General features: G+C 34.1%; 2 protein-coding genes across 2 annotated transcripts in view; one reads left to right on the plus strand and one right to left on the minus strand.

The window, feature by feature from the left end:
- Positions 1–20,692, plus strand: part of GPC5 (glypican 5) — a 1,202,777-nt gene that overhangs the window by 545,481 nt on the left and 636,604 nt on the right. The gene's annotated exons all lie outside the window — the stretch shown is intronic.
- On the minus strand, positions 12,734–13,496 carry LOC117021695 (40S ribosomal protein S6-like). The gene has a single exon (XM_033104956.1). The coding sequence runs from the start codon at positions 13,475–13,477 to the stop codon at positions 12,734–12,736; it is 744 nt and encodes a 247-aa protein (XP_032960847.1). The 5' UTR covers positions 13,478–13,496.

The raw sequence follows: 20,692 nt of genomic DNA on the forward strand, positions 1-20,692 counted from the left end.
CCACTCTTTTTCTTTGTTTTTTGAGATGTTAATCAGATTGTTGTAATTTGATTTGTATAAAACTTCATACGCACATATCTGGTAATATGTACAGATACATTGTTATGCATTAATCTATGTCAGTAAAGAAATTGTATATTACTTTGATATTTGCTTCTTGCTTCAGGGAATTTTTTTAAGTTTTAGATTTCACTTATAGAGGGAGGAATGAAGACATGACAGGTATCTTAAAAACAATGTTACTTTAGCTATGTGTGCATACTTTCATTAAAGTGCTGAATAAATCCTGACTTTGTGATTTAAGCACACAAAAAATGAACAGAGACACAGGACCAAACTTTACTTTCGGTTCTTTTGGCAAAGTTGTACACTTACTTTTCTTAGCTCTGATAAATGGTAAGGCAGCTTATCGCCTCTGGAACCATCACCTAGAGTTGAAATTATATCCATTCTGTCTGATTGCCCTTAACATCAGTGATCATTTATTGTGAATCAGAAACTGCACTGAGTATTTTATGTATATTAATTTACTCAGGTCCCATCCCTTCCTCATTAGACTCAGAAAATGAGAGTTTACATAGAGCTATTAAAATCATTTGTAGCCATCCGGAACTATTTCTTTGAATCCTAAATCCACATTGCTTTCTTTTCTTTCTTCTTATTCTTTTCACCACTATTGATATAAGTAAAATGAGGCGTACAGTATGCTAGGGAGTCCAAGTCATAACCTAGGTCAGATGAAGTAGTGAAACCAGACTTTGAACTGAATGAGCTGTCCAACAAGGCTTGCACTTATAGCCACCATGACAAAGGAGAATATCAACATTAGGCATTGTAAGGAGTTAACTTGTTTCTACAAGTGAAATGTAAATTTTGAGGCGATTTGTTATCTACTTACAATGCTATTGCAAAAATTATACCATAGTTCTTCCTTTGCCAGTTATTTACAATAACTGAAATTTAATATCATCTCAAGAGGTAACATTAAACTGTATAGAATCCCTAAGATTAAAGAAAAATATGCTTTGATTTTATTTCTAATTCTTTTTGGGGAATGAAAGTTTGAACTATTCTGAGTTTTATGAGTATCCTATATATATTCATGTTCATAAAATTAATTCCCTGTCTCAAGGGTAGCACAGACATAAAAAGGCCAATTACAATTTTATGAACAGGAAATATAAGATCTGGGGTTTCGATTTTTCTCTATTGTTGCATTCTAAATAACAGCACTATTTCTGGGGAATACTTACATCTTTTCTGACACAGAACAACTAGGAATTTTCATTAGAGAAAAATCAAAGCAGATGGGATGTGAGTCCCCATATATTGCATGTAATGTTAAAATAGACTCCAAACTGGTGTCTTGTTTTGATGAAAACTCAGAAGACAGTTTGGAGACTGTTTGTCAGACTCTGGAGACTGAGGCACAGATGGAGTTCTGAATTAAGTGACTTTGTATTTTGAGATTTGAAATGAGCTCTAGTCCCACTCGTATATTTCAATGATTATGGACTAATTGAATGTGGTAATTGATTATTAAAGGCTTTATACTCAATATTGTAAGATTCATAAATAATACTTTAAACATTTATAACAGAATTCAAAATATAAATTATCTTCAGATTACTATATGTAGACAGATTTGCATGAATGATGTTTTGGCTTGATTGGTAATAAAATATTCTGGATTAGTGAATTTTCCATACAGCCAAAGAGTATTCGTTGAGCTATCGAAAGTTTAAATATTTTCACTTGTCTAATATGTAAAACAACAACAAAAAAAATTGCTTCTTTCTTCCCTATCACACCAAAAACTTTTGCCTTTTTTGTTGACCAAACAAATGTCACAGCCAATTCATTCAACAAATATTCATTCAATAAATATGTAGTGTGTGCTTCCAGAATGCCAGGCTCTGTTCTTGGTGTTGGTGGCACAAAACACACGTTTTGCCTTTGGGGAGAGACAAGCAGCCTACATATTATATATATATATATATATATATATATATATATATATATATATATATATATATATATAGTGTACACACACACACACACACACACACACACATTCTATATGTAGGAAAGTAGTTTGTATTGTGGACAGGGAATGGAGCAGGGTAATGTGAATATGGAGTGCCAAAGAGACTGGAGGTTGCGATTTTATCTAGAGTGTTTAGGAGAGGCTGCACTGAGTAGGTAGTGATTGAGGGTGTTAGCCATGTACTGTGTAGGCTGGCAGCATCTCAGGAAAAAGGAAGTACAAAGGCAGGAGCATGCCTGGCTTGATCATGGCACAGCAAGCAGGCCACTGTGGCTGGAGAGGGGTGACCATAGATGAGAGTGTTAAGAGAGGGTTAAGATCTCTTCCAGTCGTGATGCAGCATTGGTGACAAATGTCACCACGTCCTCATATCAGTGTCGAAGAATGAGGAAAGCATTGAGATTTACTAAAATACACATTGTGGATGCCTGTTTGGTTTTAACTAAATACTCATGTGTATTCATGATTATTGCAGTTACATGCAAGGGCATTTGCTAGTGATGCAGAAGCAAAAACTCAGGTCTAGTGGAGACTGATTGAGGACTGAGAGGGTGGGCAGAGGATCAGAGCAAGATCAGACTGTGCTTTGTCAAAGGTGTGCTGGCACTAGGGACGTACATGAAGTGCAGCTTCATCATAACTCTCTTCAGAGTCAAGGGGACTTTTTTTCTTCTGTGGCATAACCCATAAGAACTCCGTGCCCTTCGGCCCTTACAATCTACTCAATCTCTATTTCTGTAAACCATTGTCATTGTCAAATGTGCCTAATGCGGGCTGAAGCCCTAGTCTGTGGCTACGGTTGTGGCAGGCTTCTCTATTTCCTTCCCACTTTCCCCCCTAAATGTATATGTATCTAAGAGTTATTCAACCCATTAATTAATGAGGCATCCAGTAGATGGTTCAAAAGAGAGCGCAAGTACCACAGAGTTATACTCAAATAGAGCATGCTGAAATGAGTTTATACTTCTCACATTTGATTCTTATTTAGCAATTTAATCTAAAGCCAAAGATAAACTTTATTTCCTATGCTAAAATAACTTGGCGTAAGTAAACTATATTTTCCTAGATTTCTACCTTAATGGCAAACATAGCTCTTCTTTACTCTCTAAGAACAAAGATGCTCTCATATCTCCCAGGTGATTGTAGTGCCCTTTTTTCAAACCATTCTTTTTAAGGCAAGCTATAAGAATAGCTGATATTTATCAAGTGAATTCATGCCCCGAGGACCATGTCAGGAACTTTCTCAAATACTGTGTTCTTTAACCTGCACAGCAGCCCTGTGGGGTGGGTACTGCCCACACACTCCTAGTTTTTCAGATCAGGAAAATGAGACTTCACAATGTCTACCAGTTGAGTTCATACCCTCTCCCCAATTCAGATGGGGAGATAAAAATTGATGCTTTTTCCAAGTGCCCTATTGAGATCTCTTTCTATGATTGATTAAAAATTGACCACGATTCTTTCCAATCCTCTCTTTGATAGGCAGTGTCCATTGCCTCGTTCCTTGAATCTGATCTGCATTTGTGCCCCTGACTGATTTTTCAAATACAATGGAATAGAAATAATGACAAATTATTTCATGTCTTGGTGTCAAGAGACTCATGGCTTTCACTTTCTCCCTCTTGGACCACTCCCTCCATATAAGAAATCCAACCCTCTTGAGAATCCGAGGTCTCAAACTAGCCAACTTCAAAGAGGCAATATGGGGTGACAGGAACGGGAAGAAAGAGTTCTTGAACCTTCTAGCCCCAAACACTCACCAACTGTATCCAGCTGATTGAATGATCCCATCTGTTGCCATGTGGAACCCGAATATGAAACTCAGCTGAGCCATGCCCAAATTCCTAACCTGCAGAATCAAGAACAAATGAAATGGTTGTGGTGTAAAGTCACTAAATTTTGGGGCAATTTGTTACTCAGTGATAGATTAGCAATTGCTCCCTCTCTTTTGTAAATTGAATTTAATAATTTACTCCAAGTCTCTTGCTTTTTTTGTGATGCATCAAGAAGTAGAGTTCAGATTTCTCTTATTTTGAAATGTCTCTATACGACAACATATCCCAATAGCACAATGGCTATTTATGTATCTAGATATTTATCTCACCATTGTCTGCTGAACGCTGTAATTTAGTTTGTCTACTAAGGATCCAAAGTGATGGTACAATGATTTGAATATTACTGTTTGTTTAGAGGATAATATTAGCCTTAAACAGACTTGAAATTACCATATACCCATAAGCCCCCTCTCCCGACATATATTCAGTCTCTTCCACTATCACCATCCAAAACCAGATAGTATACTTGTCACAGTTGGTGAACCTACATTGAAACAGTATCACCAAAAGTCTATATTTTACATTAGGATGGATTTTTAGATTTTTATTCATTTCTTTACTACAGAGATGGGAGCAAAGTTGAAGTCTTCTGGCTTCCCGATTAGAAAATCCTTGACTCTGGGCTTTTACAGTTCCTTGGACTTTATCATGTTCTTGCCTCTTTTCATTTTGCTCATCAGGAACCTTTGAATTTCTGGTTCCTTTCTGATGAAACTGTATACTTTATGTAAGAACATTTGACTTTTGCTGTATATGTTTGTTACTGAACTGCATTCTACTCCTTTTCAGATTTAAGAAGGAATCATGTAAGGATTATTTATTATTTGGCTATAGCTCCTCAGAATATTTTCATATTTATGTCATCTTAAAATACTTCAGATGAAAAGATGACAAATAGTTTCAATAATGAGGCACATTTGGAGGGTAAATGAGAAGATTCAAAGTCTTGGCAGAAAGACCATCACTGCTATTACTGCTTTGGCTATAAATAAAAATATAAATAACAGTACAAATCCGGCTCCCCAAATTACACCCATTGTTGATCAGTTAAAGACATGCATAGACATCACTCTCTGAATACTTATATTCTAGTATTATTTTATGTAAAAGAGCATATATTATGTATATTTTTGCCTGTAACATTCTTTATTCACTCTGTAGTAGATGGTTGAAATCTTTCTATGTCAATACGTAATGTCATTTATAATGACCGTAGGTAGAGTTTTCCTTTATAACAGTGTACATTTATTGAGCCATGACTGACTTGTAAGGTGTTTCCATATTTTCATTATTATAAGTAATATTTAGATGAACATCTTCTTAACTATAAATTTGTTTACTACTAACACTTATATAAAAGGCATTCCCTTAGCTGTGAGACTCACTTTTGCATAGAGCTGTAGAGATTTATTTTTATAAAGTTCATAAAACTTGTCTATTTTACCCATAGAAATTTTTTCACATTTAACTTGGATTTCATTATGTATTAATATTATAAATGCATTTGATGTGGACCGATGATGAAACATAGAAAGAATTTTCATATGATTTCTCAGGTCTAATTTATGTTCCCCAAGTTTATTATAGATCCCCCTTTATAAGAATCAAAGCCCTACACAAAGATGCCTGCAATAGTAAAAACAAGAAAGAACTGGTAGATTTTATGTAAATGAAATATACATGAATTATTGATTCAAATGTACTTATTGTAGTAATAGTTAAGTTCCTTTTGCATTGAATATAATTCATTCTGTCTTTGACATATGAAATAAATATTGAAATAATTTCTGTTTATTCTAAAATTATTTCATTTCTTTATCCTCACGTACAGTATAAAGAATGATGGTGTTCTTTAACTTCATTCCCCATTGCTTCTCTTTTTGCCAGTTGGTAATCTAAGAGGAAACGCTGAGAAAAAAATGTGTTGGAATTCTTTCAAAACCTCTCTAACTATAACTTAATTTGGGTTTTCATCAATAAGGGAAAAGATTTAGAATTCTCAAAGTTCTTTCTGTTACTGGGTAACACAGGAAAGGAAACACATATGTCAGAAGAACTTGCTCACGTGGCTATTGAAAGAGCTATGAAGCATGACAGATTTATACCACTTCATGTGACTGAACAGAAGTCACTGCACGTTGGGGAAATAAAAGCAAAGTGTAATTAAATGAAATGTTTGTCAAGTTGCATTGTTAATTTTAAAAAATGAACTATAATTGGAGAATAGAAATTATTAAAACACAAAAATTGTGTTATATCATTGTCTTAATATAGCCTAAATTATCACCAACCCTACCTGATTATTCTGCATATTTTTAAAATCTTTAGTAAGTCAATCATATTTAGCCCATTCATTACAGCTTTTCATAACCAGTAGGAGCAAAACACAAACTCCAGGATAATTGTGTTTAAATTCTAGACATTGACCAGAGCTGCAGCAAAGCATACAAGACTTATCAGTTTCTTTCCAGGAATTACTCCAGGGTTTTGAATAGGGTGAATTTGTAGAGGTCCCTCTTTGTAACCAGGCAATTCTTCAGATGATGCATAACACTTTAGTCAATAGAAAATGGCAGAACCTATTGCTTTGCGGATGTGATTTCTTTTGGAAATGGATAATAAATCACAATTATATAAACTGAGGGAAGACATAACATACCTATAGGCTGAAAAATAATAATCATGGCAACAGGAACCTATTGCGTTTGCAAGATTAGAACTAACAGGTTTTGCAGAGAGTGCAGTAAATCAATTTTGAAAATGCCAAGTCAAATCAAGTGTGCTAAGCTATTAACAAGTATTTGCTTTACAACAAAACCAGAAATTGAGTTTTTGAATTTGTTTTTGACACTTTCATTTACAAAGTACATAAGAAATGCTAAGAGGGATGATTCATTTACATATACAACAATCCTACCCACTCATAGGAAAGCAACATTCAAACTCTTAATGCAAAATACTGCTATTTCTATTTCAAGAGAATTAAATTGATTCATGAAATTAAATTTTAAAAGTTAATAATCATTCCAATAAGGGATCAAGTTTTTAATATAATTTAGAAATATTAGATAAAACAATATATCATTTAAGCATTGTCATACAATATCCTCTGCTATAGACTAACTCTGTGACCAAGAGACAGTCACACCCTCTTGGGGAATGGGCTATTTTTGCTTTTCTGAAGTTTCAATTTCAGTAGCTATCCCTCCGGCTTCATTACCTAAGGGAAAGAATGAGCCAGCAGATAAGGCTGTGAATACTCACCCAATTTACTACATTTAATTTACTTTTATGTACTGCTTTGTTGGATAATGTTTTATCAAGGAGAAAAAGTTCTTAAAAAAGCAAACTCCGAGGTCTTTTTGTTCTTAATGTTCATTCTGTTTTGCTGAAAACAGCAAGAATTTGTCACTCTATTTTTTAACTAACGTGTTTTCAAGATTCAATGTCAGTGAAACCATGCTTCTGTTTTCATATTTTAAAAATTTCCAACTTTTCATATTTTCCTATCTCTAAAAGATCAAGTAATGATGTCAAAGCATATTAAGATGATTAGGAAAGGAACAGTTGTGCATATTTTTCATTTTGTTTTTTGATGGCGATTTGTACTTTGCCCATTCCATATGGCATTTTTGTTAGTAATTAATAACTGTTGATTAGGTAAGTGTTAATAAAGTAGTAGGTTTTCACTTGTAAAAAATGTACTTATATGCTTTGTAGGATTTATTTGTGCTGCTAGCTAATTATTAATGTCTCTGCTCATTTGCTTTTGTTTATTCCCTATCCAATTTTTATATTTGGTTATTTACACTAACTTTGTGAGATTTTTGACCACGTCTAAAAGTAAATCAGAGTATTTCTTTTATACAAAATTTGACTGTAAAAGAGTGTTGCCATTTTTTAGTGCAGTAACCAAATTTTCCTAGTCCCACAAAATAGTTGCTATTTCAGAACTCAAGGGGTTCCTCTACGTGCGCGCATCGAAGCCAAAGGAGACATGAACAGTAGTTTACAGCAAAGAAAGTAGCGGTTTATTTAAGGAAATGGCACCAAGGCAAGAGACCCCGGGGAGCTATTGCTCTTAAGACCTGGCTCCCTGATGCTGTGTAGGTTAAAGATTATATAGAGCAAAATCACAGTGTGTTAAGCGTTCAGAGTCTTGTTGGGAGCTGATTGGTCGCAGGTGAGGTAAGGGAAATGAACCATTTCTTCAGATCTTGAGGACAGTTCTGAGGTCTTTTCTGGAGTCCTTCTGTCCAGTATCATGGGAAAGTACCCAACGGGTCATTCCACCTTAGGGCACAGCAACTGGAACCTAATTTAGATCAAGGTGTTATCTTTACCCTGCCAGAGGTCCAGACTATGTGACAATTAGTGAGGTCCAGGCTATTGTCTTCTGCTGCCTTGGTGGTTACTGATTATCTGGGGGAAAGTCTAGGTCCCTGAAGGGAGCGGGGGGGTGAGAGAGAGAGAGAGAGAGAGAGAGAGAGAGAGAGAGAGAGAGAGAGAGAGAGAGAGGGAGAGAGAAAGGGCAGGGGGTATTTCTAGAGCTAGGATTTAAAACTAAATTTAATCAAAGTCATAGGACCCTATGGAAAACTCCAATTTTATTCCAGTGAAGCTGTTAGTATTTAAGGCATCATCTTTGAATTGTATATGCATGTTTTTACATTCTTTGAATGTCCATATTGGTGGCAAATTTATGGATGAGTTTGGTTTTGTAAAATAGTAAAATAAACTTTTGACTCCAGTGAATAGTATGGACTCTCAAGATGCATATTATTCTTTTTATGACGAGGTAGTAAGTCTCAAATTCTATAATGGTTTGTGATCTGCTTCTGAGAGCATGTTCCAAGGAGAATTAAAACATTTCATTTTTTTTTGTAGTTAAAGTACAATTTACATGCAATGAAATGCAAATATTTTAAATATACAAATTTAATGAGTTTTAACAAATGCTAAACTGTGTGATCCACATACCTTCCTCATCATTAATTCAGCCAACATTTATTGAGCACCTAGTATGACCCCATAGTTGTTGGAGATACAGTTATGAATCAGATCAATTCACCACCCTTGAGATATGAGGAGGAAGACAAGAAAATTGATTTGTCATTAAATGGTAAAGGCGTTTTAGAAGGAGAAGTAGCAAGAGACTGATTAATTTTACTTGGGAAAGCAGATCTGAGAAAGACTACCCGAGGAGTGGCCTTGTTGTCCTGCTTTCATCTTAACATTTCATGAATTGCCATAGAAAGTGTGAGGTTCTCTGAAAAAGTAGAAACCAAATTTGTCTTGTAACTCAGGTCCCAGCCACCTGTAACAAAAGCGTCTTTTTGGAAATCAATTTTGTAATTTGGTTCACCGGTGAATATAAGAATCAAATACAATGTCATGAGATTTCACTGTAACCAAAACCAGTTGGGTTTACACCATTGTTACTAATCACATTTTCTTAAATTTTATTCCATAGTAGCTTAAATTGTCATGTTAGTTTTTTTTTTTATTTCTGTTCGTTTTTAAAAAATCTAAAACCTCAATATTTGCTAGCTCTCGTTAAAGAAAATGATAGTGGTTATCTAATCAAAGAAACTGGTTGCTTAATGAAAGGGCTATGATAAGGATAAAAATTAGAATATAATCTTCTGTGAAAAGATTTTCTTATTATCGATGACTGAAAGATATATTATGACACATACAGTGTTTATGCCTGAGAAAGAAATCATAGAAAAATAAACTGGGTCATATGGAATTCTATTCTTAATTTTTTGAGGAACCTCTACACTGCCTTCCATAATGACTGGATCTTGAGATTATTGTGCTAAGTGAGATAAGTCAGACACAAAAAGTTGAGAACCATATGACTTCACTCATGTGTGGGATATAAAACTGAAGGTAGCAAAGGAACAAGACAAACAAATAAAGAAACACAAACTCATAGACACAGACAAGAGTTTAGTGGTTACCAGAGGGTAAGGAGGAGGGGGATGGTAGATGTGGGTAAAGAGATCAAATATATGGCGATGGAAGGAGAACTGACTCTAGGTGGTGAACACACACTATATACAGATGATATATTGCAGAATTGTACTCTTGAAACCTATATAACTTTACTAAGAGTGGTCAACCCAATAAACTTTAATTTAAAAAAAAAAAGAAAGAAAATTAAACTGGAAGTTTTGAAAACTAATCCTGCAACAAAATTAAAATAAATAAATAAATTCAAAGAACTTGGAACTGAAATTTAAAGATGAATTCAAAATTGAACAGATGACTTTCTTTTGAGTTATTAGAATGAGCCATAAAAAGGAATATTCCTGACTAGTAAGCAGGATTTTTAAAAAAATTTAATGATATTACATGAAGGAGTTTCAGGTACCATAAAATTCAGCATAAAGAGTTTAATACATAAGAGTTTATGTAAGTAAGTTACTAGTGAGAAGGGATGCTTTTTTGTATTAATAAATTGCTCTAAATAAATGTCATCTTCAGATTATTATTTACCTGAAAATTAATAATTTTTAATTACTATACAGTGACACTTTTGTTTAAAATTGCAATTTTTAGGTATATAATTAAATGGCCAGAGTTTACTTAGAGCTGCCATTTTTAAATCAGGAAAAGCATGCTACATTTTTAGACTACCTTTAACCGAGATTATCAGAACTTGATGGTTTGAACTTCAAAGTACAGGGATATAGACACCAAGGTTTTATTAAAATATCTCAGAGTTGAAACAAAATAAATAGTTCTATTTTACTACCATACATTCACCGATACCATTTTGCCACTTATAGGAAAGTTGTAGGATAGCCTGAGCACCTAGTATGACCCCGTAGTTGTTGGAAATACAGTTATGAATCAGATCAATTCACCACCCATGAGATATGAGGAGGAAGACAAGAAAATTGATTTGTCACTGAGGTCATTTTTTACTCTAAATATTGTTTTTCAGCCATGACTGCACTTTGGAACCACTGGGGAGTTTAAAAATTACTGATGTCAGAGTTCCGCCTCTAGAGTTTTTGATGTAATTGGTCTGAGGTATAAGCTGGATGTCAGAACTATACAGCCAAGGTTGAGAAACACTGTGCTAAAGAACTTAAAATATGAGAAGCTTGGAGATTTTAAAGGAGACTCCAGAGACAATGGCAGAAATTATGGCAAAATTACATTTCTCAAAGATAGAACGCTAAGTGTCAGGTAAGGAAGATACTTAGAGTATCTTCAAATGATAAAAGCGTTAATTATGGATTTAAAACAATCTATTCAGAAAGCATTGTATATGAACAACATTCAAAGTGATTCTCAATAAAACCAATTGTGTTAATAATAATTTTGGTTCGCAAAATAATGATGGTACAGAGAATATAGACTGTCTCAAATCAGTGGTGCTGTTAAGTATCAAAATAAAAGTTTGAGAGCACCTGAAAGGTTAGTTAAGTTAAAAACAAGTTATTTCTGACTATCTGGTTGGGATTATTAGTTTGCTTTTGCTCTTTTTTTTTTTTTTAATGTATTAACCAAATAGTTATGGGTTCAAATTATTTTGTAGGTAGTCTCTAATCTCCACAGAAATAAATGAGACCACAAAAAGCTTACCCCAGTTTCCATAGAGCCCATAAATAATTGCTTTCAAGGGATGTTTAAATTAAATTATTTCTCTAACTGCAGGGGTTGGGGATTGGTGAAGATTTGTCCTTTGTGAGTAATGAGAAGAGTATACTTAGCTATAAAAATAGTAAAGAAATAATTAGCTTAAAAAAAGCTAAATTCCATGTTTAGCAATGTTAATGAGTCCCTAAATTCCTAAAGTTGAATATTGGTGTGTAAATGAGTGCACCAAACCAATAGAGAATAACCTTAATAGTTATGGATATTTAGCTAAGACCTAATTTCTTCCCACTATTCTATATCTCTTAGGCTTAGATCAAACAGATGTTTTGGCTCTTAGAAGTCTCAAAATAATTGTTGCTTTTCTGGCAATGTCCTTAATTAGTGGGTTACTTTTTGAGAGGCCATGTATTACGAAAAAAAATTAAATTCACATTTTTAAAATTATTGGATTATTTGACTATAACTTTGATCTCTTTTATGTTTCCAGCTAATTTGTTTGGTTACTGATATATAGATATTCAAAAGTATTTGCTGAAAGTACAAATTGTATTAGTTTATTTTTGAAAGGATTAGTGTAAGGTCGGTTACTTTTTAGACGCTTGGCATTTTGCATGTTTACACTGTCATTATAGAGTGAATAATTTGAAAGACTAGTAGTAACTGAACATGCAAGAGTTGAAAAGACACATTTTTAAGTATGGAATGAGGAGTTTGAACTCTAAGTAACTAGGGGATAAAGAAAAATTGTTTTGCTAGAAAATAATTTTTCTTTCTTTGAGAATTTTTGTAGAACAGATATGAATTGAAAAAAGGAGACTTTAACTTAAGGGGAAAAGTTGACTAGGTAAACTTGGATAGTTTTAGAGCTAGGAGGGACAGAATATTGAAGGAGTTGAAAATAGGAAAATTTTCTCTGTAATGTTAGACGCTAAAGGCTGCCATATGCTGATATAATCATATGCTATGCTAATGCTAATTGTTCTATCTTTGATTAGAACTTATAAAGTGATTTGTACCAAGAAAGGGTTCGGTAAATAGTTATTAAATGAATGTTAGATTATGAAATGGCAGAGAGTGGGGAGGTATGGTTTATTGTGAAAATAGTTAAAATGGGGAAATTAGGAAGGATATTGATTATTTACTCAGATTCTGTTCATTAGGGTTTTTTTGTTCTTGTTTTTTGTTTGTTTGTCTTTAATGTCTGATCTTATTTATTTGTTATTCTTAGAAAATCTCATTTTTGACTGGACTTAGGTTTAGAGGTAGAAGCTCTCAGAGAGGACAGCCTACGTCTCTTGGAAAACTGTTCCTGGCAATTTTCTTTGGCCTCCTTCATTCTCTTGGCCAAAAATTTAGCATATTCTGCAGCCTCTTCCTTGTTTTTCTTAGGACGTTGTTTCTTCAGAGCAATACAGCAATGTTTGTGTTGTAAGACTCGTGGAGTAACAAGATGCTGAATCTTGGGAGCTTTGGTTCTAGGTTTCTTACTTTCTTTGTTTAGGGGCTTTCTTACAACATATTGGCAGACATCAGCTTTAGAGAGATTGAAAAGTTTGCGGGTTCTGCTACCTCTTTTGGGCCCCAGGTGACGAGGCACAGTATCAGTGAGACCAGGGATATCTTTCTCCCCTTTTTTTATAATGACCAAGTTGAGAACATTCAGATTGGCATCCACAATGCAACGCTGAACAGATTTGCATTTTCTCTCTCCAGTCCTCCTTGGTTTATAACAGGAATGCCCCTTACTCAGGAGCAGGTGGACACGGCCATGGGTCAAGACACCTTGTTTCATGGGGAAACCTTGTTCGTCATTCCCACCACTAATTCGAACCACATAACTCTTCCATTCTTCACCCAGAGCATCAGCAGCAACTTCTGTGGCCATATGCTTCTCATAAAACGTATGAAGTTTGCATTCATCGTCCACTTCAATGAGTTTCTGGCAGCCAGTGGCTGGGAAAGAGATGTTCAGCTTCATCCTGAAGCAGCCGAAGGCCTCCGAGACACCACGAAAAAGAGCTTTTCATTAGGTTTTGATAGACCAAACCTGGAAAGAGAAACAAAAGAAATTGAAAAGATTAACGGAGCATAGAGAAGGCCAAAGCTCCTTACACAAGTTCTACTCACCCAAGATATCCATTGGCTTCTTTGCGCCACATATGAGCAAGAGTAGATTTATGTTTCCAGAGTTAGAGGGCTGGTCCTTCATGCTCCATTCACCTAATTCACAGTCCTGTGGCCTAAGGAAAATGAGATGTTCTTCTGAGACAAGGTGGTCAAATCTGTAAGCACTTTTTAACATCATCTTTCAAATTACTCATTTTCACAAATGTGACTAATCAGGCTGAGAAAATAAAATGAAAACAAGCAGATTTGGTTTGAGGGGCATGTGCTTTAAGTTGTTTCAGGATAGTGATTCTCTAGAAAACAAATGAATCCTGGTAGACACGCAAGAGCTTGCTCCTTTTCCAAAATAAACAAGATATATTTTACTGGAAAATTGCAGATTTATCAAAGGGTAACTTGACAGCAAGTGTACAGAATACTATCAAAATCATTTCCTTTTTTTACGTACACTTGAAATCCCTGCTTGAATGCAGGAGGGCTGAATACCAGCTTTATTTAATATATTTTGTGTCAACTTCTGTATAAAGATTTTTTTTTTTTTTAAGTGAGAGAGCGGAAAGAGGAGAATATCAATTCCGTATGGCTTTAAGCAAATGTTAGAAAGGTGAACATTCATAAGCTTCCAAATATCTGTTGGCTAGTTGACATTTACAAACACTGCACTGGGTAAGCTTTCTCCTTTGGCAATATTAAGGTTCTGGCAGCTAGTAAAGGATGTGTGAAATGAAATACGCCATTCAAATATGGTAAAGAAAGACAAGACTATTTGTAACCACTATTGGGGGAAGTCATAAGAATGGAATCTTCTGTTGTTTTAAGCATCCTATTAAAAAGCATTGTAAAAAGTTTAACTACATAGTCTGTTATTTAATATATTTGGAAATGTTAGCTCCCATCCCAACATCACAGTTTAAGGTCCACACATTTTTGAGTGGCAAATTATCTATTTAAATGAGCAAGCACTGTGTTTTAAATTCCTGAGTGTACCCTGTTGAACTTAATAAGAACAGAAGGCAGTGTTAATCAGAAAGGTAGTATTCGTAAGGATTGCTTAAGAATGCAAGCTGGGGACCCATTAATTTATTCTTTAATTCTGGTATATGTGCACCATCCCAATTGTATATAGGAAACAAAATGTATATTTCCAAGCTGTATGTTTTATGAACAGAGGAAATCCAACATAACAAATATTAACTTCCCAACTAGTAGGTAAACAAGTGCCAATCATTACTTTAACATGGTAGCTAGAGAAAATAACTCCAAGCAACATAGGTAGGTTGTATGAATGTTCATCTGTATAGTCAGAAAAATGTCATTGCAGAGATGTGAACATATGTAAATAACTCTAAGGTTTCTAAGCACTGCATTTATGAAGTACTACATTAAATTGACCTTCTCTATCTATTTCTGTTTACCTACATGTTTCTACTTCCCCCTACACATGTATACTCTCACTTATTATAACCACATATACACACACCTGCATTAAAAGAATTCCATAACAGCATACACTGAAATATTGTTAATGAATTGTTATTGTTGAATCTGGTAAGTTATTTTCATTTTCTATTTTTTACATGTCTGTACTGAGTGAATATTTTGAAATAAGCATGTGTTACTTTTTAAAGAGAAAGAGTAAAAAGAAAATGTTTTGTCCATTTTGGTAAATAAAAAAGAACACTTAAAAAATCAGGACATTCTTGGAAGCCTGTAATTTACATCTAAAAATGGTCCTCAATTATGAGATGTTCCTTTTTTTAATTATTATTAAACAGTGTGCTATAACAGAGAAATAGACCAACAAATCATCAAAACAGAATAGAGAAGTCCAGAAACAGATAACATACAAAAATTACATATCCATCACCAGTAAATGTTATGTGATATTCTTAATACCACTATGGATATCCACAATCACAATCCACAATCAACTTGAACTTTTTCATTTTTGTTAATGGCTAGTTATATTTAACATGATTTAAATGACTTGAAAAAAATCTTTCAGATTTCCAGAACATTTAAAAAAAGCAAAACTTTCAAATTTATGAAGTAGAAGGGAATATAATAAATTTTATATGCTGATATGAAATTTAGTGATATTGCTAGTCACATTTACATTTTAGTTCTAATACTATTTATATATACTATATAAAGACTGTATATACAGAATATATATATCTATATATTCTTTATCATGCAAATGAATCCTGGTAGACAAGCAAGAGCTTGCTCCCATTCCAAAATAAACAAGATGTGTTTTAGTGGAAAATTGCAAATTTATTGAAGGGTAACTTCACAGCAAATGTACAGAATACTATCAAAATCACTTCAGTGTCAAAATACTACGAAAAAATCATAATCAAAATACTATGAAAAATCATATATATGAAAATACTATATATGAAAAATCATATATATGAAAATACTATGAAAAATCATATATATATATATATATATATATATATATATATATATATGCCATTTACAAATAATAACCAGTGTATCCCTTTTCTGCTAATACTTGGACACCTATTTTTTTCTCTCCTATTAAACTGGAGAATCTTTTCATTTTTTCTGATCACAGAAGGAAAGACTATATAGTTAAACTTTTTACAATGCTTTTTAATAGGATACTTAAAACAATTCTAAAAATCAAGCATAGTCAACAATTATGTTTTAAGGTATCTTCAAGTTTCTAGCCAAATTCTCAATAAAAATATTCAGTGTAAAATTACTAGTATTTTCATCATCAAGTTCTAAATACACATGAGGTAATTTGCAGCAAATTGTCTTGAAGGGATAGCTAGTATTTATTGTATCTCCTTCTTCATATCGTACTCACCTTGTGCAATCCTTCCACTTCTAGAACTCTTCTATAACTGTTTACTTGGCCACCAAACACCTCTGGGTCGTTTAGTCCATTGGGTATTTTCGATCTCTATTTTAGCTGATTTGCCTGTAGAATTTGAGACTATTAATCAAACCTTTAAAAAAAAAAAACCTTTCTAACTTGTTTCTGTGATGCAGCTTTGCCTTAGCTTTCTTCCTACCTCTCAGATATTTATCATTTTGCTATTTCCTCTTTTTGTCTGCACCCTAGTACTCCATAGGATTCTGCTCTTAATTCTGTTTCCTTTCCTCACTACATACTCTCTTTGGATGACGTCATGCACATCCATGGCATCAATTCCCAGTTAAACACTGATGGGCTCCAAACCTAGGCCTCTAGATCTTTGCTCAGCTCCAGACCTGTGTATATAATCATATGCTAAAACTTGATATACAAGTATTACTTATTCCTCAAACTAAGATAACAACAACAAAAATGAAATCTTAGCTCCTTTAAAGCTTCTCCCTTTAAAATTTTTTTATCTCAGTGAATCTTCTCATAATCCAGCCCTTATTATTCTTTCCATATCATTTCATTCAAATTCTCATAATTGACAATAGTTTAGTGGTTACCAGAGGGTAAGTAGGGAGGTGGGTGGTAGATAAGGGGATCAAATATATGGTGACGGAAGGAGAATTGACTCTGGGTGGTGAACACACAATGTGATTTATATAGATGATATATTACAGAATTGTACACCTGAAATCTATGTAACAGTACTAACAATTGTCACCCCAATAATCTTTAAAAAAATTCTGATAATTTGTAATTTTTTTTAATAATCTCTGATTTTCATGCCCACTGTGATTGGGACTTTAATTATCCTCATCATCAATCTCCCTGGTGCCATTCTTACTCAAATCAATCTCTCTTTCACCTCATAGAGTAAGATTCTTAAAATATACAATTCTGATTGATATTCCCTTGAAAAATTTGTTCAGTTTTTCCCCTTCTGACTTTTGTAGTGTGAAATACAAAGAAGTCCTAAGCATTTTCTCCAGGCTCATCCTCCAACTGGTATGCATCTTGCACGTGTTCGAACCATATCAAACTACCTGGCGACCCCGTGGCTCATGATGCCTTACACCAAGACACGTATGTCCATGTCGTCTTTGCAGGGAGGTTTTGTCTCTGCCTTTGACTTTGAGAGGTGGAATAAATACTCATTTTAACATTATTTTGGATTGCTCTGTTCTTTATTTTCATAGGACCCTATGGATCTTGAGACCCTATGGTCTCTTGTTAATTTAGTTGTCTATCTGGCCCACTGGATACTATCTTTCATCTTGTATACAGAACATAACAAAGTGTAAGACATAGTAACCGCTAAAATAATGATGAATAAGTAGCTTTTTAAAAAGCCGTACAGATATATTTGAATTTTGGGTATGCTCTAAGGACCTCAAATGAGGATGAACTATCCACATGATTTCTACCTAGACTTCTAGAAAGGGAGATTAAAAGTTAAATATTCTTTTATATCCCTAGATGAAATATTGGTATTTTATTATTCATTTTGTGTTTTATATGAAACCATAAATAAAGGATAATTCAATGTGAAGTATATAGGAAGAACATATGAAAGTTGAAGTCACTCATCCACATGTTTGCTGACTAAACAATTCTAATCATAATGGTCTTTACGCATACACCAAGCTTAAATGTTTCATCAATTATATAATATGTATATTGTTTTAAAAAACATAAGAAATTGCCACATAAACATATAGTATAAAACAAGGAGTAAATGAAATTAGATATCCAAATACTAGTGCAGAGAATTTATAAATAGATATAAAATCAAGGGTAGATAAAGAGAGATATAAGTATTCAGTCCAAAAGAAACTGGATAGTATCGTTTTAGGTTTAATTTCCTAGTAGCCATGTTAATGAAGATACCATAATTTAAACATTCTCACTTGAATTAAAGGAGAACCTTTAATTGTGAAGGGGAAAAACTTCCTAGTACTGAACTGTGATATAAATTCTTTTCCTGGAACGTTATATATGGGCTACTGAATGATGATATTCTTCAACAATATTTTTGTATTAAGTGACAAAAGGATTCCATGTGATTATTTGTTTTCCTTTCATTAAAAAAAGATAGGACATGACCTCAAAACTTAACTTGGAGAAGGCAATTCTTTTAAGGACAAAGGCAGTATGGTTCAAGTTTGTAAGTGTCCAGGGCCTGATTTGATGAAGACAAAATTTATGATACCCGGAGGAGTGACAGCCTTAGTGATATTCTGTAACTATTACAACTGGGGTCTTTATTAAATGTCCATTTCTGTTTGGTTACACTTTAAGATTTTCTAGTTATTTTAAAGACATAAAATTATTTTTAAAATCCTTAGTAAAAAATAGTTTACGTAAAAAAAATATAGTGTATATAATATTTAATACCTTAACATTAAAATAAGAAGGAGAGGATATTATCTTTCTAAACTATTGGTAAGTGATAAACAAGAATTTAGTTTTTTTGTTTTTTTCCCCCCACAACCCTTTACAATTGAGCCATTATTTTGTTATGAGAAGAGAGGAAAGCAAAACATCTGCCAAATACTGTACACCAGTACCAGGTTATTTTACATAGCTTGTATCATTAAATGTTGGAATTAAACGTGAAAATCAAGGCTGGCCGAAAGTAGATATTTACCGTTTGTAGTTGTATTGAAATCCACTATGGCCGTATGTCTCCGTGGGATTATGAAGTCAAATATTAGGAAGCAACGTATTTTGCGGTAGCATTCTGAAATAAGTGGTTAACCCAGAAGACTTAAGTGAAGGACCTTAGAAACACGGATTCATTAACTGTATTCCCTTAGGTTCGCATTACGGGTAAGCTTAGAACTCTTCAGCTAGAATTACATTTAAGGTGATACTGCTGCATGCAAGTGTCAGACCATTGATTTTATAAAGAGTTTATCTTTGGGGCATAAAAATCATTAATACATGTGGCTCTCTGCTTACTAATAGGGATTCTGGCTCTGCCCTCTCAGTTTCCTCCCCAATCCTGTTCTTTGAAAAGGTAATTCTGAGGCCAACTGACAGGTGATTTTCTCTTTGGTGTTGCCATAGCAGCGCAATGATTAGAGGAAATCAAGACTAGAAAGGTAGGAGGGATGGGGTGTAGATGGAGGAGATGCCTTTGGGCTAGGTCTGTGAAAGTTTTCTTCTAGAAATAATATATATATATATATATATATGTATATGTATAGTTAGTGGGAGATTATGAATTCACGAGAGGGATTTAAAAAAAGTGGGAAGTGGATGGAAAAGAGGGATGGATGTAAAGATGCATGCTTTGTGTTATATACCTTCTTCAGATATTACCGAAATACAAGTAGAGCCTTGAGCGCTTTTAAAATTACTTTTTGACTTTTAAACCAGAGTGCTGTATCATATAGGTCACATCTTTATATGCATGTAAATTCTAATAAGGTGGTAAGAGAGAAACATGTTTAAATTACTTAGGCTTCAGGTAATGAGGAAGAGTTGGGGGAGAAGGAGTGAAGCTCTCGACTGAGAGGCCAGTGTAGTCCGGGCTCTGACCCTAAGTGGCTCTGTGTCTGTGGATGTGTCATATGGAGAGAGAGGAAGAGACAGAGATCCAGCAAAGGGTAAAATGTGTAAGCACCAAGCCACTGATGTTTTAAAAATACTTTCAGGAAGAATATATGGGGGGCGGGGACTTTTAGGGTACTGGAGCAAGTAAAGTATAAAATGGAAATTAAGAAAGATTTCTGAAAATTCAGGTTTCTTAAAAGCATATTTTGATGGTTGGAGCTGTCTGAAACATTTTGGTCCTTGTGGACCATGAAAGGAAGAATAAACCCTGTAAGACATGAAGAGAAATAGCTGATATCCAGCAAGACCTTTAAATGAATGGATTATTCTCTTCTAACATCTGGAATATAAAAAGTAAATAGTCCCTCAGGAATTCACACTGTGTCACCTTCTCTAAGGAAAGTGCTTTAAAGGAATCATCCACATTATCTGAAGCTTTGTATACATGTGCCAGATGTGGCTGGCATTCTCCTATAGCTGCATGGCTGCTCTGAATCAATGCTGCACCACCTCTGTGAGATTCCTGTCATGAGGCCCTGAATCCCTCCATTTTCCAAAATTGCTTACTCCCCAGGAAGGTACATCTGCATATTAGGGAAAACTCTG

This window comes from Rhinolophus ferrumequinum, chromosome 4 (genome assembly GCF_004115265.2).
Source record: "Rhinolophus ferrumequinum isolate MPI-CBG mRhiFer1 chromosome 4, mRhiFer1_v1.p, whole genome shotgun sequence".
NCBI classification, from domain to species: domain Eukaryota; kingdom Metazoa; phylum Chordata; class Mammalia; order Chiroptera; family Rhinolophidae; genus Rhinolophus; species Rhinolophus ferrumequinum.